General features: G+C 44.8%; 2 protein-coding genes across 2 annotated transcripts in view; both read right to left on the bottom strand.

The window, feature by feature from the left end:
* LOC106806059 (protein slit-like) overlaps window positions 1-18,941 on the bottom strand; it is a 26,511-nt gene extending 7,570 nt beyond the window's left edge. The window contains exons 1-15 of the mRNA XM_014807899.1: window positions 18,745-18,941; window positions 18,045-18,208; window positions 17,510-17,642; window positions 16,746-16,814; window positions 16,457-16,528; window positions 16,068-16,211; window positions 15,177-15,344; window positions 11,978-12,035; window positions 11,310-11,484; window positions 9,364-9,580; window positions 5,342-5,481; window positions 4,520-4,616; window positions 3,713-3,852; window positions 3,058-3,239; window positions 213-419 (exon numbers count right to left, since the gene is read on the bottom strand). Coding sequence (XP_014663385.1) covers window positions 213-419; window positions 3,058-3,239; window positions 3,713-3,852; window positions 4,520-4,616; window positions 5,342-5,481; window positions 9,364-9,580; window positions 11,310-11,484; window positions 11,978-12,035; window positions 15,177-15,344; window positions 16,068-16,211; window positions 16,457-16,528; window positions 16,746-16,814; window positions 17,510-17,642; window positions 18,045-18,208; window positions 18,745-18,941 — 2,163 coding nt within the window. The remainder of the gene's footprint in view (window positions 1-212; window positions 420-3,057; window positions 3,240-3,712; window positions 3,853-4,519; window positions 4,617-5,341; window positions 5,482-9,363; window positions 9,581-11,309; window positions 11,485-11,977; window positions 12,036-15,176; window positions 15,345-16,067; window positions 16,212-16,456; window positions 16,529-16,745; window positions 16,815-17,509; window positions 17,643-18,044; window positions 18,209-18,744) is intronic.
* Window positions 18,942-20,158: 1,217 nt separating this feature from the next.
* The window catches only part of LOC106806056 (slit homolog 2 protein-like), an 83,820-nt gene continuing 77,988 nt past the window's right edge, over window positions 20,159-25,990 (bottom strand). The window contains exons 11-13 of the mRNA XM_014807898.1: window positions 22,841-23,004; window positions 20,586-20,736; window positions 20,159-20,243 (exon numbers count right to left, since the gene is read on the bottom strand). Coding sequence (XP_014663384.1) covers window positions 20,159-20,243; window positions 20,586-20,736; window positions 22,841-23,004 — 400 coding nt within the window. The remainder of the gene's footprint in view (window positions 20,244-20,585; window positions 20,737-22,840; window positions 23,005-25,990) is intronic.

The raw sequence follows: 25,990 nt of genomic DNA, 5'->3' as shown, positions 1-25,990 counted from the left end.
GTGTGTGTATGCGTGTGTGTGTGTGTGTTGGTGCGTGCGTGCGTGTACGTGTGCGTGCGTGCGTGTGTGTGTGCGTGTGTGTGTGGGTGCGTGTGCCTGCGTGCGTGCGTGTGTGTGTGTGTGCGTGCGCGCGTGTGTGTGTGTGTTTGTGTGTGTGCATGTACATTCACAACACATTGATTAATACATTCACATGTATTAATCACACGCACCTGTTCGTAGCTGAACATCGTTGACACGGGGTAGTTGCCGACATCGTAGCTGATGCGGATGCGACCGCGGAACAGCTCGGCGGCGATGTGTGATTGGTCGCCCATGTAGACGATGACGCCGTTCTCCTCGCTGGTCGCGAACACCACGGTGACGTTCACCGACGGGTTGAGGTTCAGCGGAGGGAACTCCGCGTGGCTATTCTTACCCTGCGAACAACGAGAGTGGTGGATAAACAACGAGAGTGCTGGATGAGCAACGAGAGTGGTGGATGAACAGCGAGAGTGGTGGATGAACAACGAGAGTGGTGGATGAACAACGAGAGTGGTGGATGAACAACGAGAGTGGTGGATGAACAACGAGAGTGGTCAGTGTGGATAAACAACGACGCGTGGTGGATGAACAACGAGAGTGGTGCGATGAGCAACGACGCGTGGTGGATGCAACAACGCAGAGTGCGTGTGGATGAAAGCCGCAGTAGTGGCAGTGGATCGAACAACGAGAGTGGTGATGAACAACGAGAGTGGTGGCAATGAACCAACGGATGAGTGGTGGATAAACAACGCAATGAGTGGTGCATGGAACAACGAGAGTGGTGGATGAACAACAGAGTGGTGGATGAACGAACGAGGAGTGCTGCGATGAGCAACGAGAGTGCTGGATGAGCCAACAAGACGCTGGGCTGGATGAACAACGAGAGTGGCTGGGTGCAAACACGAGAGTGCGTGGATGAACAACGCAGTAGTAGTGGATGAACACGAGAGTGCGTGGATATGAACAAACGAGAGTGTCGTGGTTATGAACAAGGAGAGTGCTGCGATGATGCACGCCAGACTGCTGGATGAACACGAGCAGTGGTGCGTCCGATGAACAACGAGAGTGCGTGATGAACAACGAGAGTGGCACCGGGATGAACAACGAGAGTAGCTGGATGAACAACCGAGAGCTGGCTGGCATGAAACAACGAGCCAGTGGTAGATGAGCAACGAGAGTGGTGCGATGAACACCGAGAGTGCTGATGACAATCGAGAGTGGTGGCTATGAACAACGAGAGGCGTGGTTGATGAACAACGCAGCAGTGTGTGGCATGAAAACGAGGAAGTGGTGGCCATGAACAACGAGATGTCAGTGGATGAAACAACGAAAGGCGTGGGCATGAACAACGAGAGTGCGTGGATGACAACCGAGAGTGAAGTTGGATTGCAACACGAGAGTGTCCGAAAGGTGATGAACAACCGAGAGTGGTGGATGAACAGCGAGAGTGCGTGGCAGCGGATGAACAACGAGCAGTCGTGGATGAACAACGCAGAGTGGCTGGCATAAAACAACGAAGAGTGGTGATGACAATGCAGAGTGGTGGTAAATGAACAACGAAGTGAGTGGATGGGAACAGACGAGAGTGTGTGGATGAAAACAACGCAGAGTGGGGGATGCAACAACGAGAGTGGTGGATGAACAACGAGAGTGCTGGTGATGAACAACGAGAGTGTCCGTGATATGAACAACTGCAGCAGCTGCTGGTATGAGCAACGAGAGTGCGTGGATGCTCGGGAAAAACAATGAGAGTGCGTGGATGAAACAACCGAGAGGCTGGAGGAGCAAACGAGCAGTGGTGGATGAACAAGCGAGAGTGCTGGATGAAGCACGAGAGTGCGTGGATGAACGAACGAGAGTTGCGTAGATGAACAACGAGAGTGGGTGGATCCCTCATGAACAACCGAGACCTGTGCCGCTATGACAAACGAGAGTTGTTGCTGGCAACATGAACAACGAGAGTTTTGGATGTAACAACGAGAGTGCCCGTGGATGACAGTGCGGATTGGTTGTGTTCGAAATCTGAAAGGGATCGCATGAACATATATATATAATTATATGTTCATGATCCCACTCAGATATATATGAGCGAGGAATATACATGTGTGTGTAGACGGTGTGTGTGTATAGGTATGTAGAATAAAGGTGCATGGTGTTGGTATACAGCTTCTGTCATATCTTCGCTATGATTAACCAATCTGACTGGCGTGATTAAGCTAGAGTCAATCAATGTTATGATAGGACGCTCCAAAAACAATGTTTGGCATCAAAGTGACGAAAAGTCAACAATTTCGCGTGCACGTGCGTAAAACACCTGAACCACCTGCACGTGCGTGAACCAGCCTTTAGCAGCGATGGCAAAGGGGAATGGTTACCTCGCCCAGACGGGTAGGCCAATTAAACAGATGTATGTACACAACATATATCTCTTATATTGCGTTATATTACATTACATTACATTACATTACATTACATTACATTACATTACATTACATTATATTACATTACATTACATTACATTACATTACATTACGATTATATTAAATTGATATTACATTACATTACATTATATTACATTACATTACATTATATTATATTAATATTATATTAATATATATATTATATTATATTATATATCATATTATATTATATTATCATTATATTCATATATATATTATATATATTATATTACATTACATTACATTATATCTATATTATCATTTGATATTATATTAGTTATTATATGATTTATACTTATATTATATTATATTATTTATATTATATCCGTTATATTATACTTATAGGCCGCTTGGAGCGGATGTACGTCTTGACCTCTGAGGTCGGTTGGGTTCAGCTTAAAGAGCCTCAGCTTAGATTTACACGGTTTCACATGTGCCAACGAAACGGTACTCAAAATACAAGTAACCTCAATACCTCAACTCAAAACAAATATAAGAAAACGACTATAAGGATTACATGCGATTGTAAGTCCGAATATTTAAACACACGATATAAATTTAGCATTGGCCTCACCTTAAAGGTAACTGAACGCAAGGTGTCGCACGCTTTGCCCTCGAAGCCGGGTGTGCACTTGCACTGGTAGCCCTCCGTGGCTTCCTTTTTGTAGCAGACGCCGTTCTGGCAGTCTTCCTTCTCGCATATACTCGCCATCGAGTCTATCATGGGCACGACGAGTGAGATCTCGCAGTAAGTGCCTATATGGAAATATGGCACTTTATATATAAGTATATACACACACACACGCACGCACGCACGCACGCACCACACACACACACACACACACACACACACACACACACACACAACACACACACACACACACACACACATACATCCCCCCACCCACACACACACACTTAATCAGCTAGGCAATTGTTTGTGGGATTGAATCAATATTTTCGCCCATCGAAGTTCTTCGAATTTCATGAGAGCATGACTGACGCGTGCCTGCGTACGTGTATGTATACACCTACAAACACACGCATACGCACGCGCACGCACACACACACACACGAACACGTCACACGCACACGCACACGCACAAAACGCAATACGACACACGCACACGCACACGCACAACGCACACCACACGCCCACACTACACACACCACGCACGCACAGCCACGCACGGCACGCGTAAACACATACATCGCCAACATAAACCTACCTGCGAATCCGTCGGCGCACTCGCACGTGTAAGCACTGAGACCGTCTACACAGGTGGCTCCGTTCTGACAGCTGTGGCCCTCGCAGTCGTTAATGTTAACCGAGCAGTTGACGCCCGTATATCCGCTGGGACAGACGCACCTAAAACAGCAGAAATCATTGAGAAATAGCAAACTCGATGTATATGGAGAGCCCATCAACGGCACACGTTCACATTAAGCGCGTTACGAATCGCTATTTCGTGATAGTAATTAAAATTACAGCTTGTATTTTTGTACAGAGATCGCGGTCAGACGGCGCAGTGAGCGGCCATCTTAAATGTCTCGCTTTGTTATCTGCTACAGCTGTTAGAACCTGGGGTCGGTTGTCAGAAATAAGATTAAGCGTAACATTAGTCTTAACATGAACTTTTCCTCGTAGACCGGACCTCTATACACTCCATGCGAGAAACTCGTAACTTTACGAGTTATCTTTTGGTTCCTGTCAACGGTCTGTGAGAAATAATTATTGTTAAGACTAATGTTAGGACTAAATTTGTTTTTGATAACGGACCCCTGACTGCAAAAACTAGCAGGTTAACTGTTAAAAGCCCAGTACGGAAAGCCGTTAGTGAGGCGTCATGCCCAGCGACAAACCGGAGGAAGACAAAACCATGATGTCCTTGGATATAGTTCGCCATTGTTATCTTTTATGTTATTACTAGCTGCGGGGTACCCGCTGCGCTGGGTTAAAATCGCTGCTACTAATTCAAGTACTATAATATGGCCGACAAATTAGAACATTGGGTAAATCGGACAATAAACATTGCCAGACAATTATAATATTTAAGNTGACACACGTTGCGCCATTTTCGCACGGGTTGAAACTTTCTGAGCAGTAGTCGATCCTGTCGCTACAGAACTGACCTATACGTACATGCAACACTTATAGATATACAAAACAGTTATAACAGTATATAACAGTTGTAGATATATACTAGTGACAGTTGTAACAGTAGAAAACAATTATGGATATACACTAGTAACAGTAATAACAGTATATTATAGCAGATGTAACTATATACTAGTAATAGTATACAACAGTTATACACTCATACCACCAATGTAATAGCATAAAGGGTTCCCCTAGCATCGATTAGAATTTAGTGAACCGCGAGGCCGTTACCAAAAATATTTTGGTCGTAATATAATTTCCCCTGCGTGTTTTGATTGTATCGTTGGCGTTTATCGTCCAATACTGTTTTCGTATCTTATAGATATAAAATCATTATTGCGCGAATCTAGTCGACGCTAGTTTACAAGTCGCCCTAAAAACTCAGAATAAACTGATAACACATTTCTAAAAACAATTAGAGCGATACTTGCTTTAAAGTTTGTGCCACTTGTGTATTGGAGTTACACCATGTTTAAGTTGTGCCATATTCATCAGAAATATCTCACTGTTAACGTTACATATCACAGGTGTATAGGACGAAACTTTGAATTCATGATATATGTATATAATAATAATAATAATAATAATAGTAATAATAATAATAATAAACTTGTACCTGTATATCCCGGCGTGCACACGCACTCGTAGTCGAATAATAATAATAATAATAGTAATAATAATAATAATAAACTTGTACCTGTATATCCCGGCGTGCACACGCACTCGTAGTCGACGACCAGATCCCGACAGGTGGAGTTGTTCTCGCAGTTGTTGCCGACGCAATCGTCTATGTTCGTCTCACAGCGGTCGCCTTCAAACCCGCCCGGACACTGACAACTACGCCGCAAAACACACACAGAAACATGATAGTAGTAGCAGTAGTAGTACCAATAATAATAATAATAATAATAATAATATTATTATTAATAGGCAGAAATGACGTCCTCTTACATATTCGTTATTATTCTGTCTGTGCAAATAATAACCACTGACAAATTGGTTTCTATGATATAGTATTGTATTGTATTGTATTGTATTGTATTGTATTGTATTGTATTGTATTGTAGTGTATGTATTGTATGTATGTATTGTATTTTACATGACTAAGCTTGGAAATTTTTTCGCGCTAATTTAAAAGGACTGTAGCGGAAGTAGATGTGCTTAAATAGTCTTTAAATTGTAAACAATAGAGATTAAATAATGATGATAACAATAATAATAATAATAATTATAATAATAATTGCAGTAAATATAATTTATAATAATAATATTGAATATATTTAGCCCAAGATGAACAACACTGAATGGCGGGTAGTAAAGGTACATACCGACGAATCGGCGAGGCAGGATCGCAAACCATTCTCTCAGCCACGCAGAATTCTAAATACTCTTCGCTAATCCTGAGGTGGATTATTACAGACAAGAAGCTGCGAGCCGACACATGACTTTGAGCAGATAGTGGCAGCTGGCAATAAGCAAAATAATGCATCGCAACCAACACTTATCCCCACTCGAGAACAACCTGAAGACCTACAACCCCCAAGCCCCGAGGCTGGTAAGTGAATCAGTAGTGGATATGTGAAGATTCGAGATCTCTACTAAGTCTTGCCTAAAAACTCCAGGCAATGCCCCCTGGATTCAACGCAGAAAGCCTGAAAAAGATTCATCTCATACAAGCGCAATACGGCACGATATTCAAGCTGCAAACTAGGCCCTCACAAATATGCATCAAAGATAACCATCTAAGCTTATCAGAAATCAATTGAATTAATGTACGCGACTGCTGCAGTTATTGGCTGGAGAGACAAGAGAGAGAGAGTCACTGACGCCACAGAGGATACCAACAGTCGGAAGAACGAGAATCAGAACAAAAAATTGAAAACGCATCGCCAAAGACCTCTCCATCCTTAAGCGGAAATTAAAAAAAGGTGTCACAACAAAGCAAGTACATGCCAAGGCCAGGAGCATCTTATGCAAGAGCCGAAGGGAGAATAAAACCATATGCGAGCTCGAACAAGAAATAAAGGTGAAACTACAGGCCAAAGCTCAGAGGTTGAAAAGGTTTACTAAGCGGAGTGAGCACTACTATCAGAATAAGCTCTTCCATGAAGATGCCAAAAAATTCTACCGGCATCTCAACGAGCAGCAAAGCACCATCAAGGAGCCTCCCTCTAAAGAGCGACTCGATCAATTCTGGCGTGGAATACTGGAGGCTAGCACAGATCACAAGACTAAAGCCATTTGGATCAAACAAGAGGAGGAAGCATTCCAAAATGTAGCAATGAATGTATGGACTGACATTACAATGTGTGAAGTACAGCAGGCCATCAAGCGGACACACAACTAGAAGTCTCCTGGCCCAGTCAAGCTGCACAACTTCTGGATTAAGCATTTAAGTGCCCTCCATAAACAACTAACCAGGGCCTTAAATGACACCATCAAGGATCCAAGCAATAGCCCTAAGTGGTTGACATCAGGAATCACTTTCCTTTTTTCAAAAGGCAAGGATACAAAAGAACCAAAGAACTATTGACCAATCACTTGCCTGCCTACCACCTACAAGATTCTCACTGCTGCAATCAGCAACCGCCTCTACAATTACTTACAGAAGAGCGACATCCTCACAGATGAGCAGAAAGGCTGTAGAAGAGCGTCTAGAGGGTGCAAAGACCAACTTCTCATTAGTAACATGATTGTGAGCATGGCAAAAAAACTCAAGAGAAACCTAGGAATGGCGTGGATTGATTATAAGAAAGCCTTCGACAGTGTTCCACATTCCTGGATTTTCGCAGCCATAAGAATCTACCGTGTGTCACCAACCATCATTCAGTTCATGGAAGCTACAATAAAAAAATGGAAGACTGAAATGCTCCTCTTCACTCAAGGAGGCTGCCTCAGGATAAAAGATATCTCAATCAAGAGAGGAATCTTCCAGGGTGACTCGCTCTCTCCCCTGCTATTCTGCTTAGCACTAACACCGCTTACCAACATGCTGAATAGACAGGGTCTGGGATTTACAGTCGATAAACACAACACCATCAGCTACCTGCTCTACATAGATGACCTTAAACTGTTCACCAATAACGAATATGAGTTGGAGCAGGCCTTGGTAACAGTCAAAGCATTCAGAGATGACATCAAAATGGAGTTCGCCTTGGAAAAGTGTGCAACCGCAATCTTAAAAGGTGGTGAGCTAGTAAAAAGTCGAAATATCGAGCTTGATGACAAGACAGCCATATAAAGTCTAAACCACGAGGACACCTACAAATATCTTGGTGTAGACGAAAGTGATGGTATTCAGCATGCAAAGATGAAGGAGAACATTGCTAAGGAGTACTATCGCCGAGTTCGCCTAGTTCTCAAGTCTGAGCTCTGCTCAAAAAACAAGATAACAGCGATCAATAGCCTGGCACTCCCAGTCCCCATGTACAGCTTCGGGCTGATCAACTGGTTGCGATCATATATCGAAAGGATGGATCGCAAGACAAAAAAGCTACTAACCATGCACGGTCTCCATCACCCAAAAGCAGATGTAGAGCGACTGTACATCAAGAGGAAAAATGGTGGTCGTGGTCTCATTGAACTAATGTCTGCGTACAACACTGCCATTGTAGGTCTAGGCGACTACATCGAGCTTAAGGAAGACACATTCACAAAGCTTATCAAAATCCATCAGTCTGGAATATCAAATCATGCTCTCTTACGCGAGGCTAAAGAATCAAAGCCAAATACTTGTCTCCTCAGCTCCACCAGCCAATCCTCAACAAAGCAGGACTGCAAGGCCAATATAGAAGCAGAGAAGATCGAGGTATTGAAGAACAAGGCCTTTGCATGTGAAAGATTCTACAAGAGCCTCGACAGCCATTTGTCGAAGACTGCAGGCCGTTGCCTGACTCAGGGTCGTCGGGCCCAAGAGGCAGACAGAAGCCTGATCATTGCAGCCCAAGAAAAAGCACTCAACACACAGATACCATCAACGCACATCCTCAAGAACAGGTCCAACAGCAAGTGCAGAATGTGGCAGTAAGGCAGAGGAGACCATCAGCCACATCATCTCCGGGATGCACAGTGCTGGCCCCAAACCGAGTACATAAATCCCATAACAAGGTAGCCAGCTATCTCACTGGTCAATCTGCAGTGAACTTGTTGAGCATAGTACCTGACACGTGCGTATGAAACATAGCCGAGACACAGTTGACCAACATCGAGATACTACATAATGTGGGAGTGCAGTGCAGACAGATCGCACGATACCTGCCAAACCGCCCTAATATAGTGCTCCACAACAGGAAAGAAAAACGATGCCTGTTGATTGACGTAGCGTACCAGATGATTCTAACATCATGGTGAAGGAAAGAAACAAACTCACCAAGTACAAAGATCTGGAGATCGAAATTAGAGAGATGTGGAATACTAAGACGAGAATTGTACCAGTGGTGTTAGAGCCCTTGCTCTATAAAGAATGGTTTTAGAAGAACCTTAAAGAACTCCCTGGCCCCACACTGCCAAAAAGTGCAGAAAATCGCACTAGTGGGAACAGCACATATCCTGCGAAATCTGAATTGAACTCCTATGTCCGGTTGAGACACGGTCAACCCAGAAGCCACCGGCTAATGCAGTGATCCCTTTGGAAATAATAATAGTAATAATAATACAGTCTTTCTTCATCAACGGAACCCGATACTGCTCATAAGCATGATAGCGTCAGTGCACGCTTACCTGAAGCGACCTTGCTCTAGTACATTGCAGAGTCCGTTGTTTTCGCACGGATTGCCATAGCAAGCGTCAATAACATTCTCGCATTGATCGCCGTGGTATCCCGGCGTGCACTTGCACTCGTAGCTGTCGCGCCTCTCCGGCACAGTGGCGTTGTTCTTACAGGGAAATGTCCAGCAGAGGTCGAACTTGGCCATTACCGTGGCGTTGTTCGCATCGCCTGTCGCACGCGAATAGTTTGATTAATAGAGCAAGAAGGCTGTGAGAGAGACGAGCAAGAAGAGCTTGGAGTGCAGTCACTGCCACAAGGTTTATACTACTTTCCTTATAGGATTACGTCACTGTAAATAGTAAAAGTAAAGAAAATATTTCCCACTTTTTCACAAAATGTAAGTATTCGTTACTTTTTATGGGTAATTGTGCATATTACTTTAGTCCAGGCATTTTGATAGAAAAAAAAGGCTCAACCTAGAAACTAATTGCAAAGACAGGGTTTTCAACCGTTTTCTCTCAGGAACATGTTCTCTATAACATATCAAAAGTCTCTGAAAGTCTCTGTAGGGAAGTTGGTTAATAAAACGGGTTTTATTACAACCCATTCAATTTCGGCATGAAACAAGGCTGGAATAAAAATAAACTAAAAAATGCGTTAAGGGGGTTAATTTAGCCCCAAACAACGACAAACTCAGTCCATGTCTAAAGTATATTATCTGGTTTATCAAACGCCGTTGTTTTGTGGTCTATTTAATTTTTGTAGATAAGTCCAATCAAAATGAACTGAGGGAAAAAGACATGTCACGAGATTACACGCCAAAATATCCCGTGAAGTAATTCGGTAAACTAGTAAACTAAATTACTGGTTAATTTTTTGTGTTATCTCGTCTTCTAATGTTATCAAAGGGTATATACGCTAAATCATCCTAACAATTTGGTCTAGCTCTGTATTTTTATCGCGACACCACTTGTTCATGTATTTGGCTCTGTCTGCACGGTGTGTCACAGGAGCTTGCAGGATCGCTAGTCGCATGCATACAAGCTGCACGAATCATGCTGCATGGATTGAGAGACCATTGGAGCCAGTTTCCGACTTAAATAACCTCGCCGAAATTATAATTGCTAGTGCATATTTTAGCTGTATCGCCAGTGAGAGAATGTATTGAGAGAATGTATATCTTAAGCCTAGGACACACTCGCGATTCTGTACGCTGCCCGGCAGCGTATATTTTCGCTCACGATTTAGAACGCCGTACGAGTTGTGCTACAGCTGCACACACTGTCCGGTGTCAACCACTCCAACGGGTTTCCTAGCTTTCGTTGCTACACTTGATTGGCTGCTAAAAACAATCGCGTTCGAACGTAATGAAATCTAGATCCCCAACACCCCAATGACCCTGTAATAAAAGATGGAATCCTGAAGCGTGAGGAGGCCCATGCTTTGTTTGAAATGCTGGCCGAAAAGAAAGTCTTAGCCGAAGAAGCCTGCGCAGCAGACGTCCTAGAGAACATACAAAAATGCGTTCGAAGCAAGCAAGATCTCCTCGCTACGACTAGCCGCACTGCAGCGCTGTGGTTCCAGTACATGGAAATGGTGAACTACTGCGCTCCTTCATAAGAGCCGAGCGTACAGCGAACTGGGAACTCCACTTCCCGGCACTAACCAGAATGCTGCCGTATCTCGCTGCGTCTGGCCACAACTTGTGGTACGTGAAGTGTGCTCGCCTGTACCTACAGTCCATGTCCGACTTCAAGACAGACTACCCAGATGTCTATAGAGACTTCACTTCTGGTCTTCACGTTGCGAGAAGAAAGTGATAGATTTTGGGCGGGTTTATCGATAGACCGCATGATCGAACAGGTCCTCATGAGAAGTCTGAAGACTAGTGGAGGCTTGGCGAGAGGGAGGGTCTGACAGAGCAACAACGCCTTGTCTGGCTGCTATCTATGCTTGCCTGCGCCGAGACCAATGACACAATGCAAGAGCTCACGCGGAGTTCTGTTTAACTTGGGCGAACAGAACAAGGATATGTCTAAAGCAAGACACGACAAGAGACATGAAAGATGTCGATCACTACCCTCACAGCCCTTGCAGGCAGCAACCCGTTCTTTCCTGACAGTGATGGCAGCCTAAGGAATATAATGAACGGTGTGATGCTGACAGTGCTGTCAACGCCGATGTGGCAAGGAAGTCGGGGACAAGATCCTCACGGTGATGAATTGGAAGTGTGCCGCAGAGTATTCATTCAAACGGAATGCCCAGGCAGTCACAATGGCGTCAAAGTCCTCTGTGAAGATCGACAGTGATCGCGTACAAGTTGATCTCAACTTATATTTTCAGCGTCTGATCATCGCATGCGATAACTCCGAACTGGAGGGATTATTTCGTTACGAGCTCTGCAGTTATCCAACAGCTCTATTCGACTCGCCAGTCACATTAAGGCAGCCGCAAAAGCCGGCTCTAGCAGATGCATTGTGGGCCAAGCTGTCACCAGAGGCCAAGACAGAACCAGAAGGGGTGTCCAGTACGTGTGGATGGCAAGTGCTCTCCTACACCGAATCCCGTGGCCGAGAGGTTCTCCGACGTAAAAGGAAGTGTGCAATCTATATTTATTACACTTACGTGTCCAGGAAATATGGAAGTGCGATCGTGGTATTTGATGGATACGACAAGATCTCGACTAAACATATGACGCAGCAAAGGCGCACATCTGGGAAGGTCGCAGCGACTGTCATTTTTACAGAAAGCATGGTCGTTACGCGGAAGAAGGATAACTTCCTCTCGAATCTCAAGAACAAGCAACGGTTTCTCGTCATGTTGAGCCAAGCTCTCCAAGGCTGGCTGCACAACCTACCATGCCTAATGGAGACGCTGATCTACTCATAGTCAGAACAGCAGTGGAGTCTGCTATGACCAACACGACAGTTCTTGTTGGAGATGACACCGATTTGTTGGTTCTCCTATGCTACCATGCTCGCCAGGATGGCTGCGATCTCGTCTTCAGGCCTGAGCCAAAGGCAAATGCAAGAGGTGCGCGCGTATGGCACATGAAGAAAGTTCAAGAGCAGTTGGGCAGTGAAGTGTGCAAGAATCTGCCTTTTCTTCACGCAGTGACCGGATGTGACAACCTTCCCGCCTGTACGGTGTTGGCAAGGCGACGGCCATGAAGAAATTAATCGAAATTCCGTACTTGAGAGATCAAGCCAATGTATTCAGTGGTCATTCCGCTGTAGCCGATGTTGTAAATGCAGGTGAAAGGGCACTGGTATCACTTTACAATGGAAAGCCAACGGACGGACTCGACACTCTCAGGCATCAGCAATACTTCCAAAAACTCGCAACGAAGACGTCACATATACAACCACAGAACCTACCTCCGAGCGCGGCAGCGGCCCGGTATCACAGCCTACGCGTGTACCTGCAAGTGAAGCAGTGGCAAGGAGAGGACGTAGACATGTTCATAGAGCAATGGGGATGGAAAGTCAGAGATACCGAAGTTGTCTCAATTACGACCGACTTGCCACCTGCACCGCAATCTCTGCTGCAGTTGATTAGGTGCAACTGTGCGTCGGACTGTAACAGTTTGCGATGCACCTGCCGCAAAAACAGCATGCACTGCTCCCCAGCCTGTGGCCAATGCAAAGGGTCTGCATGCACCAATACCGACGATCCAATTGATTATGACAGCAAGGATGAGTAATTTTAACATATGAGCGCAGAAGTCAGGTCTCCCAAGCATGACATTTAAACTGCTATCCATGGAACAAATTTTTTAGCGAGAACAATAGAAAGCAGTGTTTGTGGCCCGCGATTCTACTTTGAATAACAAAAGACATTTGTGCCAGAACGAGTCAGTACAATCGATGAGTTTTACTATATTGCGCGCGCATTAGAGAACAATAGAAAGTAGTGTTTGTGGCCCGCCAATCTGCTTTGAATAACAAAAGGCACCAGAAAGAGTCAGAGCAATGGATTGCAGTCTGCTGTTTCTGATGCGCGCCAACGCGATAACGTTTTCGAAATGTCACTCACTACTACTTGCACAAGGTTTGAATTTACAATTTGCACAAGTGTCATATTTTAAGAAATATTATTTTTTTGTATTTGTTTTGTATTTATTAATACAGATTAAAGCTATTTAACCATCCATAATATTGTTTTCTTGTTTCGAGCAAAATGGCTCGATTTCTGGCGATAAAATCACGGAAAACAACAACTTCCGGTTTAGAGCCTCGTTTTCATGTTGCAGGAGAGAGCGAGTTAGCGGTGAGTCCCATTTGGAGGTGTTCCCTTGCTTAGATCCTTAGAGACTTTTAGTATGTTCATTTAGAGGTTCATTCTAACTGGTTAATGATGAAAAAGCTTCTTTTGCAATTAGTACCAGGTCGAATCATAAAATGCCTGGACTACTTCCTATTTTACTATATTGTTTGATGTAAACATACACTCGTGACTCATACATAGCAAGCAATCAGTGTCAGGATCATATTTATCAAATCGTCCAGGATTTTTGGATTTTTAACTAGTTGAGAAGCAATCTTATCGAGTAACAATTTGACGATACGTTTAGTCCCGTTAGTACTTACTTTTAATGCAACAAAATGTTTTTTTTTACAAATATACACCATAGAAAATCGTGACGTAGTCAATTTAATGGGCAGCTAGATATCCCGAATAGTTGCAGTGTGTCTGGTAACTGTATTCATTGAACGTAGTAGGGAATATGTTAGGTACGACAACACGAAGAGAAGTCATAGTAAATAGTGCCATAGCAAAAGTTTGTCTCATTAACTCCTGATATATATATATATCAAGAGCTAATAATACCTAGAGTGTACAACGGGAAACGGGAAAATAGTGCTATTTCACGACTACATTATTCTACTTTGCCTGCGAGTCTAGATTTCATGGTATTGCATTAAGCAGAATTCCTTGTCTCTACAACAAGACCAACCGCTTGTCAATACGATACTCCTAGGCTGAGATATCGGCTCCTAAACCTCCCCTCCCACATGCCTTACGCGGCTTTGTATCCACATAATTCAGCAACCTACACGCGTCTAAGCATTGCTTCGTGAAAGTTCGGTTTTCCGCGATAAATTTATGAATGACGACGGTGCTTCGCCTATGCCCTTATCTTCCATTATCTATCCTAGCACGGCTAATGCCCGTCATGATGGAGCCGGCTCCATCAAGTTTTTACAACGCAGCGCTCAGTTACTCACTGTAGTAAGAGTAACCAAATTTGGGCATGTGACATCAATTATCAGCGCTCCAAGTGGTGACGAGGAAACCGATAGCCAAAATGCTTAAGACCGTGGTGGGGAGGTTTGCTGAATTATGTGGGATACAAAGCCGCGTAAGGGCATGTGGGGAGGGGAGGTTTAGAGGGCCGATATCTCAGCCTAGGAGTATCGTATTGACAAAACGTTGGGTTTGTTGGTAGAGAGGCAAGGAATTCTTGTTAATGCAATACCATGAAATTATTTCTAGACTCGCAGGCAAAGTAGAATATGTAGTCGTGAAATAGGCCACTATTTTCCCGTTTTTTCGTTGTACACTCTAGTAATTATTAGCTCTTTGATATATATATTATATATAATAAATATAATTACATATGTACTCTTGGATATGATTATAATATATATATTATATATATTTATTTTATTTATTTAGCACACGTTGATTGGAGACATTAATTATTGTTTTTGTAAGTACATATATACCTTGAACATCATAAGCAGGTTATTACGACAAAAAGAACTAAACGATAACAAAGGTGGCGGGAACGCGATTCAGTTGCGCCATCGTTTGCACCTACCGCACACGAGAACAGTCTCTAGTCGGGGTCGTAAGCAGATGTTTGTCGGTCATAGACGCAGGGACCGCTGCACGAGGCGATTCCCAGGCGCCGAGAATCTCTTCTTGATGAGCTCTGACAGCCAAGCTCAAGCGACAGTCGCACACAGAGTGTTGTCCACCGAGAGCACTGGAACGGAGGAGGGAGGACGGGAAGGGAGGAGGAGGAGGAGAAAGAAGGAGGGGGGGGCGGAGAAGGGCGAGAAGAGGTGACGAAGGAGTAGGAAGGGAAAGAGGAAGAGGAAGAGGCGGAAAAGAATGAAGAGTATGAGAAGGAGGAAGATGAGGAAGAGAATGAGAAGGGGAAGAAGAAGAAGAAGGCAGGAGGAGGAGGAGGAGGCAAGGGGAGGAGGGGAGGGGGAAGATGAGGAGGGAATTCCTTCACGCAAAAAGGAGAAGGCAACAATGCCATGGTGTACTGTACATGTGACGTACTGCGGGGTAGCTTCATCTCCGCTTTGCGGGACGCGTAATGCAATCTAACATCAGCATCGAGTAAACTAAACCTAACATTAGAACATGCATGTATATTTGCTTGTGGTGGGCGGAGGGAGTGTGCGCCGTGTAAGTTGAACATTGGAATTATATTCCACGCTCCAACAAAAAACTACAACAAACGCTACTAGATTTTTGTGTCACACTCCATCACTCTTCTTTCTTTCCTTTCCTCTCTTGGCTCTCGCCCTCGCTTTTCTCTCTCCCCCCCCATCTCATCTTTTTCTCTCTCCTCTCTCTATCTCTCTTTATTCTCTCGCTCTCTCTCTCTATATATATATATATATATATATATATATATATGTATAGAAGGCGCATCGCCACCACATCGCCACATCGCCGTGGTGTCGGTACTCACATATGTGTCAGAGCGACCAGATCGTCAAAGGCGCCCTCTGGTATCAAGGAGATGTCGTTTCTGTGCAGGGAGAGGATGCGTAGCGACCTCAGCCCAGCGAAGCTGGTCGGAGAGATGCACTGTAGCTTGTTGAAACTCAGAATCCTGGAAGAATGTGTAAAATACGTTCACACGTGTTATTAATGGCTTTTAATTCCAATTAATTCTATTGACACGACAATCAATATTTTTATTGATCTAAAATGAGCTATAAATCAGTCATATTATATTATTAAATTTGTATTATTATTATTATTATTATTATTACTATTATTATTATCCTGATAAGAAGCGTAATGACTTCTCTATTATCTGTTCTCTATTTGCGATGGGCTGGACTTAGAACTTACAGAGTCTGAAGTTTCGTGAGATTGGTGAAACAGTTGTCCGGAATTCTGCCTAATAAATTGTTGCTGAGATCTCTGGAAAACAATATAAACGTCCAAATGTTTTTTATTATTATTGCGCCTGCAAGACCGCACTTGTCTCAGCAACTAATCACTCACTGCCAGTCAATAAAAAACCCGAGTTAGTTTCTGCAAACAAGTAGTCACATTAAATCGCTTTCCATGAACACGTCTGTTTTTCGCCTTCAGGTGTTTACGAAGTAATGACCTTGATCTTGACCTTCGTACTTACATGCGCACGAGATTCTTCAGGGATCCGGCGTAGCCGGGAATCGCATCTAGCAGGTTTCCGTCGAGGTATCTGTGACGTAATGACGCAAAAATGGCGCGTGAAAACTCGTAATGGCGTAAAAAAGCGGGCGACGCATCGGAAAGCGAGCGGAAAGTGTTTTACGACTGAATGCGACGTGGGGAAGTGTACAGTTTACATGAAGCTTCTGTGACGATGATCGATTTTTAATTAAATTTTTGCGAAAAAACAGAAGCGATGTGTGTGTGTGCGTGCGTGCGTGTGTGTGTGTGCGCGCGCGTGCGTGTGTGTGTGTGCGTGACTATGTATGCGTGTGCGCGTGTCTGTGTGCGCGCGTGTACGTGCGCGCGTGTACGCGTGTGCGTGCCTGCGTGTGTCCGTGGGTTGTGGCGTGGCGTGCGTGTGTGTATGCGACGTGAGAGACAGATCACACGTAGTACGCAACGTAAGTACGTGAGCTCACACGTCAACATGTTCTGTTTGCATCTATGACAAATACGACATACGCATATACGCTCTCCTATGACATGACAAATATTGGCGAGTCAACTTCGTTCCGCTTTACAGCTGAAATTCACTGCTTGCGTTCATAATAGCGCTCCTAAACTCCTATGATGCGCACAACACATACAATACATTTTGCCATAGGAAGAATCTACCTATGACAAATAGTTTCATAGGAGAGCGTATATATATGCGTATGTCATATTTGTCATAGATGCTAGCAGAACAGGCTGCATACTTACAGCTCGGTCGTGGCCAGAGGTATATCCTCGGGGAAGTGAGTGAGACTAGCGCGGCTGCATCTCACTACAGTACCAACACAGGAACAGCCTGCAGGACACGAAGACTCCGGTGCGCATGCGTTCTCCATGTTTCCTAAAACAGCAGACGAATGACTAGTACGCACCCACACTCCCCGCCGACACGCGTTAGAATTTAATTGAGTACATAAGGGTGATGAATAAATTGAAAATAACGAGAAAATGAGATCATGATAATAATATTGTATAATAATATTAAAATATATATTATATAATTACAATAACAAAAACAGCAACAACAATAATAATCATAATAATAATAATAATAATAATATGAATTAGTAATAGATGTATATTTATTAGATGATGTATGTAATTAATGAGAAGTAAAGATATACGAAATGACATCACGGGTATACGCTCTCATTTATTGAACCGAAAATAAGCCACGTATTCCTAATTATGCACATTAATTATCATTAATTATTATTATATAATTATGCGTAATGATGCTTACGGCTGCATGTCAGATTCTGCATAAAGATTTCCTTTAGCGGCATGTCCTTGAGCTCACGTGGGCTCTCGCATCGTGGATTTCCGGTCACTATGTGGCGCTGGCGTAGCCATTCGGGTAGCCAGCTCAGGTGACAGTTGCAGTTGAACGGGTTAAATAGCAGATTCCTGTTATAATAGAGTTAAACACTCACGCTAACTCTGTTGCAACACTATGCAGTAAGCTCTCTCTCTCTCTCTTATATAGTGCTCCACAACAGGAAAGAAAAACGATGCCTGTTGATTGACGTAGCCGTACCAGATGATTCTAACATCATGGTGAAGGAAAGAAACAAACTCACCAAGTACAAAGATCTGGAGATCGAAATTAGGAGGATGTGGAATACTAAGACGAGAATTGTACCAGTGGTGGTTAGAGCCCTTGGCTCTATAAAGAATGGTTTTGAGAAGAACCTTAAAGAACTCCCTGGCCACCACACTGCCCAAAAAGTGCAGAAAATTGCACTAGTGGGAACAGCACATATCCTGCGAAAATTTCTGAATTGAATCCCTATGTCCCAGGTTGAGACACGGTCAACCCAGAAGCCACCGGCTAATGCAGTGATCCACTTTGGAAATAATAATAATAGTAATAATAATACAGTCTTTCTTCATCAACGACCCGATACTGCTCATTAAGCATGATAGCGTCAGTGCACGCTTACCTGAAGCGACCTTGCTCTAGTACATTGCAGAGTCCGTTGTTTTCGCACGGATTGCCATAGCAAGCGTCAATAACATTCTCGCATTGATCGCCGTGGTATCCCGGCGTGCACTTGCACTCGTAGCTGTCGAGGCCTCTCCGGCGACAGGTGGCGTTGTTCTTACAGGGAAATGTCCAGCAGATGTCGCACTTGGCCATTACCGTGGCGTTCGTCGCATCGCCTGTCGCACGCGAATAGTTGATTAATAGAGCAAGAAGGCTGTGAGAAGAGGACGGCAAGAGAGCTTGGATGCCAGTCACTGCCACAAGGTTTATACTACGTTCCTTATAGTGATTACGTCACTGTAAATAGTAAAAGTAAAGAAAATATTTCCACTTTTTCACAAAATGTAAGTAATTCCGTTTACTTTTTATGGTTAAATTGCTGCATTATACTTTAGTCCAGGCATTTTATGATAAAAAAAAGGCTCAACCTAGAACTAATTGCAAAAGAAGGGTTTTCAACCGTTTTCTACTCAGGAACATGTTCTCTATAACATATCAAAAGTCTCTGAAAGTCTCTGTAGGGGAAGTTGCTTAAAAACGGGTTTTATTACAACCCCATTCAATTCGGCATGGAAACAAGGCTGGAATAAAAATAAACTAAAAAATGCGTATAAGGGAGTTAATTTAGCCCAAACAACGACAAACTCAGTCATTGTCTAAAGTATATTATCTGGTTTATCAAACGCCGTTGTTTTGTGGGTCTATTTAAATTTTTGTAAGATAAGTCCAATTCAAAATGAACTGGGAAAAAAGACATGTCACGAGATTACACGCAAAATATCCGTGAAGTAATTCGGTAAACTAGTAAACTAATTACTGGTTAATTTTTTTGTTTTATTCGTCTTCTAATATTTATCAAAGGGTATATACGCTAAATCATCCTAACAATTATGGGTCTAGCTCTGTATTTTTATCCGACACCACTTGTTCATTTTCTCTCTCTCTCTCTCTCTCTCTCTCTCTCTCACACACACACACAAACACACACTCACAAGACCGACACAAGGCTGGCGAGTGATACGTAATAGGATACGTTCTAAGAGATTCCGAGACGAGATTGAAGGAACGGCGCTGAAGAATTGGAGCGTCAATTATCGAATTGTTTAGCGAAGCCACCGCGCAGCTGCGAGATTTCTGCAGAGATGCGAGGTATAGCGCCGCCGGCAGTAAACAACAAACGGGAAAACATTCTTTGAAGATCTTAATCCTAGCAGACGGGAAATACGAAGACATAATCGCAATCATATTTCCGACGTCGCCATGCGTTGATTAAAGATTAATGACGAATATAATCATTTCCGACCGTCAACAGAGTCTCAGAGTAACCACACGCTTGTATGTACACACGCGCAGGCGTCCTTCTTCTCTAGTTACACTAACATTTTTTGCAGGTTCGGCAACTCTTTGAAGACTCCCGTCTTTTCAATCCGTCTGATGAGGTTGTCATTTAGTCGTCTATATTAACAGACAAATTAGGAACACCTTAGTATTTACGTGGCGTCGTTAGATACATGCGAACATAATTATTTTATAACAAATTTAGTACGCATCCAAGGAATGTCTAACAATAATTCATCGACGCCGACGCGATATTTGTAATCATATTCACGATCTCATCTTGAAAGCATTATATCTGTATCGCTATACAAATATGAACGGTATTTGAAACTGGTCTTACGTGAGTATAAAGCATTGCAAGGCTATCAAAGCGAGTCAGATCTCTACTGATCATTGATCATAGCGACGACACGACCACACATGTCGTCGGTACGGAACTGCAACGCCATCTATACTCACAGGTCCGTCGTGAACATTGGTATATCTTCTGGAACCGCGCGCAGTTTTCTGTTCGAGCAATCGACGATGGTTCCGTCGCAGACGCAAGATGGCGGACATTCCATGTCTATGAGGCACTGGTCGGCATTCTTTGTTCTGTACTCTTCCGAGCCTGTTGCCAAATTTCAAAAAATCAGTAAAGGAACCCTAAGAAAGCAATTTTTTAATTAATTTTTAACATTTCGATTTTGTTTTTAAAAAGAGTAGTTTTGTATTTGCAAGAAATACAATAGAAAGATAGAAGAAACTCTCAGGACACGGATTACCGAACGACATTCACATACCCTCTAACTGCTTTAATTACTATTTAAATTACGATAACAAAAAAATGCGATAGGCCAATGATAGTTTAATAAAGCAGACCGTCGTTTTTTCTCGTTTTTTTTATGTAGAACAAGCAGTATAGCATTCGTATTCATTGGCTCAATGCATCAAACTGTTTTTCCCCTACCCGGTTTCTCTCTCCCGCGCTCTCTCTCCTTTTATTTCTCCCTCTCTCTCTCTTTCTCTCCGTCTGTGTGTCTTTCTGGCGCTCTTTCTCTTTCTCTGCCCATTACTCTCCTCTCTATCCTTTTTCTTTTTATATCTCTCACTCCTCTCTCGCTATATCTCTAGCTCTTTCATTAACTCTCCTTATGTTTCACATCTCCGTCTCTATCTAGCTAGCTCTCTCTCTCTCTCTCTCTTTCTCTGTCTGTCTGCCTGTCTGTCTTTGGGATTTAACAACCCGACTGACGCGAGAGACCCGGTTAAACACTTGCTACCGGCGACGTGTTCTGTGACCTTATCTATTATACAGCCCCGGCCCTCACCCGCAGCAGCACACACTGCTGGCCTGCCGCACGCTCCGTCTCTCTCCCAACCGCATACAGCCGACGCAAGTGAAAAACCAGTATGGGTAACACTCCCCGTGTGATATATCGAGTCTTCTGATGCAAGATTTATGACATTCCCAGCATCGCCTGCGATGGAATCATCGCCTTTTTATCCGCTTCTGTCTCGTCGGGCGCATGACGACAGTGGCATTTAGTGCGCTGTTAAACTTATTTGCTGCCGCTTGTATTTCGCGTGCGGGGGGGGGGGAGAAGGGAAGAGGGAAGGGGAGAAAACAGGAGCTATTGGACGGAAGCATCAATAATCGCCGGCAGTGTTGAGAAATGCAGTAGTTGTTGTTGATGAGTCGATATCAGCAGCAGCGGATAAGTGCATCGTCGTATCGCGTTAGGAAGCCAATCTGCTTTTGTTGGCTCCCTCTCTACATCGCACTGCTTCGCAACGCGTGCAGATAAACACATTCCGACGATTGCACAGCCTGTGTGCCTGTCAGAACTGCCTCTCTGAAGTACAGAATCAATCTTTGCGTGCTGTGACCTGCGTAAAACATCTATCCGTCCATCTGTCGATGATTCTCTGGGTGTGCGTGAATGCATGTGTTCGCGTGGGAAGCACGTGTAGCGCTCGCCTTTGCGTTTGAATTCGAATTTTGACGAATTGACATAGAGTCCGAAAATAATAGATCGGGACATGATCAGGCGAAGGGAGTTAAATTGGCGTGTACTATAGCGTGCATTTGCGTATGTTAACGTGTGTTGGCGTGTGTTAACGCGTGTTGGCGTGTATTAACGTGTGTTAACGTGTGTTGGCGTGTCTTAACGTGTGTTAACGTGTGTTGGCGTGTATTAACGTGTGTTGGCGTGTATTAACGTGTGGTGGCGTGTATTAACGTATGCTGGCGTGTATTAACGTGTATTGGCGTGTATTAACGTGTGTTGGTGTGTATTAACGTGGGTTGGTGTGTGTTGGCGTGTGTTGGCGTGTATTAACGCGTGTTGGCGTGTATTAACGTATGTTGGCGTGTATTAACGTGTGTTGGCGTGTATTAACGTGTGCTGGCGTGTGTTAACGTGTGTTGGCGTGTATTAACGTGTGTTGGCGTGTATTAACGTGTGTTGGCGTGTGTTAACGTGTGTTGGCGTGTATTAACGTGTGTTGACGTGTGTTGGCCTATGTTACCGTGTGTTACCGTGCATTAACGTGTTGGCGTGTGTTAGCGTGTGTTAGCGTGTGTTAGCGTGTGTTAGCGTGTATTAGCTTGTATTAATGTGTGTTAGCGCGTTTTAACGTGTGCTAATATAACCTTTATGGTATTATTGACGTATTATTGACGTACTATTGACGTATGTTAACTTTGTGTTAGCATGTCCATGTTTCCTCACCTTTACACTTGAACTTGGAATCCTTCATCTGGCCGATACGTTTTCGCTGCATGCGGCGCGGACTCTCGCAGCGCGCCCCGCTCGTCTCTATCGGGTTGCTGTGCAGATACTCGCTCAACCAGCGCAAGTTGCAGTCACAGATGAACGGGTTGCGGGCGAGGTGGCTGCACGGCGAACGTAAACAACAACAACAACGTTATAACAAATAAACAAATATAACAACAACAACAACAATAATAATAATAATAATATTATAACAACAACAACAACAACTACTACTACTACTACTACTACTACTACTACCACTACTACTACTACTACTACTACTACTACTACTACTACTACTACTACTACTACTACTACTACTACTACTACTACTACTACCACTACTACTACTACTACTACTACTACTACTACTACTACTACGACGACGACGACGACGACGACGACGACGACGATAATAACGACGACGACGATAACGACGGCAATGACGAACGACGATGATAACGACGAAGACGACGACGATAACGACGGCAACCAAAATAACGTACGACAGCGGGCGCGTCTGCGCATGCGTATGCATCTTGCGTGCGTGCGAGTGCGTGCCCGTGCGGTTGTGCGTGTGCGAATGTGGTGTATATGTGCATGCGTGCCTGCACGTGTCTGTGTGTCCCTGTGTGTATTGAACATATATTTTGACAGTATGGGCCGAATAGCTGCAGGGAACGACGAGCAGAGATATATACGACTTCTAGACATCCGTGCCTATCAGGAGAACATAGAAAGAGCATATGTACATTCTACCTAGGGAACACATGAAGACTCTCTTATGTCCCCTTGCTGCCATGCTGAAAGCTAATGAGCGTGATAGACATATAACCCAGTCGTATGGCACACACCCACACACCCACACACACACACACACACACACACACACACACACACACAGCAAGCACACACACCACACACACACACACACACACACACACACACACACACGCCGCAAATACACACACACACACACACAAGCACACACACACACCACACACCACACACACGACACACACATACACACACGCGCGCGCGCGTGAGCGTTGCTCATCTAAGCTCCTCATATACACCACTCATATAGGGATAATGGGGCGACATTTGCGGGAGGGGTATAGAGATGCCGAAAAAAAGGCAATAAGTAGATAACGGACAAAAGGAAGAAAAGAGACAGAAGCGCAAAACTTACATCTAGCCACCCCATGTAAGTATTCAATTAAAGAGGCTCGAAGCAACTTTGGGCAAACGTCACTGATATGGGCGCTCTAGCGATGGAAATACTGAAGCTAGTAAAAACAACCACGCATCTTTCCGATGTATGTCTTCAGCAAAAAGCACCTGCCGAACGGGACAAAAATAGTACACGCGACGTTATTAGTGATCGGTAAACACCAAGCAAGCGCAACAGCGATCATAGTGCGGCTATAAAGGCACTCTCTGTTTTTACTGCGAATATTCGTGTATTCGGTTCCATGCCGCAGACTGCCTGTCTTTCACCCTCTGCCTGCGTTAAGTGTAGAAGGAGTGTCGCGAGGTATAGGCGTACTAGGTCTTACAAGAACCGCATTAAAGAACACGGTAAAGCGTGCAATAGATGCAGGTATAGCGTCTTACAGGAGAAGTGTGATGTGATGGTGTGTGCAAGGCTCAGTAGCATGCGCGGATAGCGTGATAGCAAACGTCACGGCTAAAATATGTGGTCGTAATAGTTTAATAGTCGTAAATTACAGCGTAACGGCCATCGCATTTGTAAAATCATGAGAACATCGCACTATAAACCCTGGTTTCTGGCGATGGTACGTGCGTGGTAGCTGCTACTGTATATAACAGCTATTAAGCCTTCCGCTGGACAATCGTAACGCGTTGTTAGTTCATAAATCTCATCTCGCGAGCTACGCGCGTGCGTGCATGCGCGTGCGTGCGTGCGTGCGTGCGTGCGTCGTGCGTGCGTGCCGTGCGTACCTACGTGCGTGCATACGTACGTGGGCGTGCGGCGTGCGTACGTGCCGTTGCTTACGTAGGCACGCACGGCATGCCCACCATTGTAGCGCGTGTATGGTACGTACATATTTGCGTCGGTGTGCGGTGCCGCGCGTGCGTACGTGCACCATGCGTTGCGTTTGTGGGCGCGTGCGTGCGTGCGCGTATGTGCATGAGTGCATAGCGTGCGTACGGGTGCGCGTGCGAGCGTGTATGCGATCGTTATTACGAGGTTGTTGCGTCGCGCGCTTGCGTGCGTGCGTAACGTGCATGTGTTTTCATTCGTTCGTTCGTTGACCTTCGTTCCGCGCGCGCGTGTGCGTGTGTGCATGCGTTCGGGAGCGCGTGCGTGCGTGTGTGCACTTGTCCGTGCGTGCGTGCGTGCGTGCGTGCGTGCGTTGCGGGCGTGCGTGCGTGCGTGCGTGTGTTGCATTCGTCCGTGTGTACATTCGCCCATCCGTGGATGCGTGCGTGTGTTCGTGCGTGCATGTGTTTTTATTCGTTCGTTCGTTCGTCCTTGGCGTTCCGCGCGCTCGCGTTCCATGCATATGTGCATGCGTTCGGCGCGCGCCGTGCGTGCGTGTGTGCATTCATCCGTGCGTGCGTGCGTGCGTGGCGTGGTGTGGCATTCGTCTGTCCGTACGTGCGTGCGTGCGTGCGTGCGTGCGTGCGTGGCGTCGTGCGTGCGTGCGTGCGTGCGTGCTGGTACTTGCCGCTGCAGCGGCATGCATGTAATACGTGACGATCGACGCGCTCGTTACGCGACGGCGCGCCATGTTTGGTGCGGACGATACCCGCCTGCCCGTTTACACGCCACACAGCTCTGTTTATTTTGACTGCTCTCCCGCGCCGTGCCCTACTCGGCCGTAGTTACATTCGATGTTTGATTTTATAGCGACCGGCGTGCGATGCAATTGAACATATCTGCCGTCTGTCGGCATGCGCGCGCTCTGCTGCAGGCCCTTCTGCCATCTTGGCTCTTTGCGTCGTCAGTGTGTGTGCTGGTCTCAGGCTACAAAGTAGCTGTCTTCCTGTGCGATGTAGAGTGGAGGAATGAGGGCGTGCATAGCTATGCTGGACGCGAGAGGAGGAGATGAGGCGGGGATTGGCGCACGGAGAAGC

This window comes from Priapulus caudatus, unplaced genomic scaffold (genome assembly GCF_000485595.1).
Source record: "Priapulus caudatus unplaced genomic scaffold, Priapulus_caudatus-5.0.1 Scaffold139, whole genome shotgun sequence".
Lineage (NCBI taxonomy): Eukaryota > Metazoa > Priapulida > Priapulimorpha > Priapulimorphida > Priapulidae > Priapulus > Priapulus caudatus.
The sequence above is the reverse complement of the archived record's forward strand: the minus strand, read 5'-3'. Positions and strand labels throughout refer to the sequence as shown.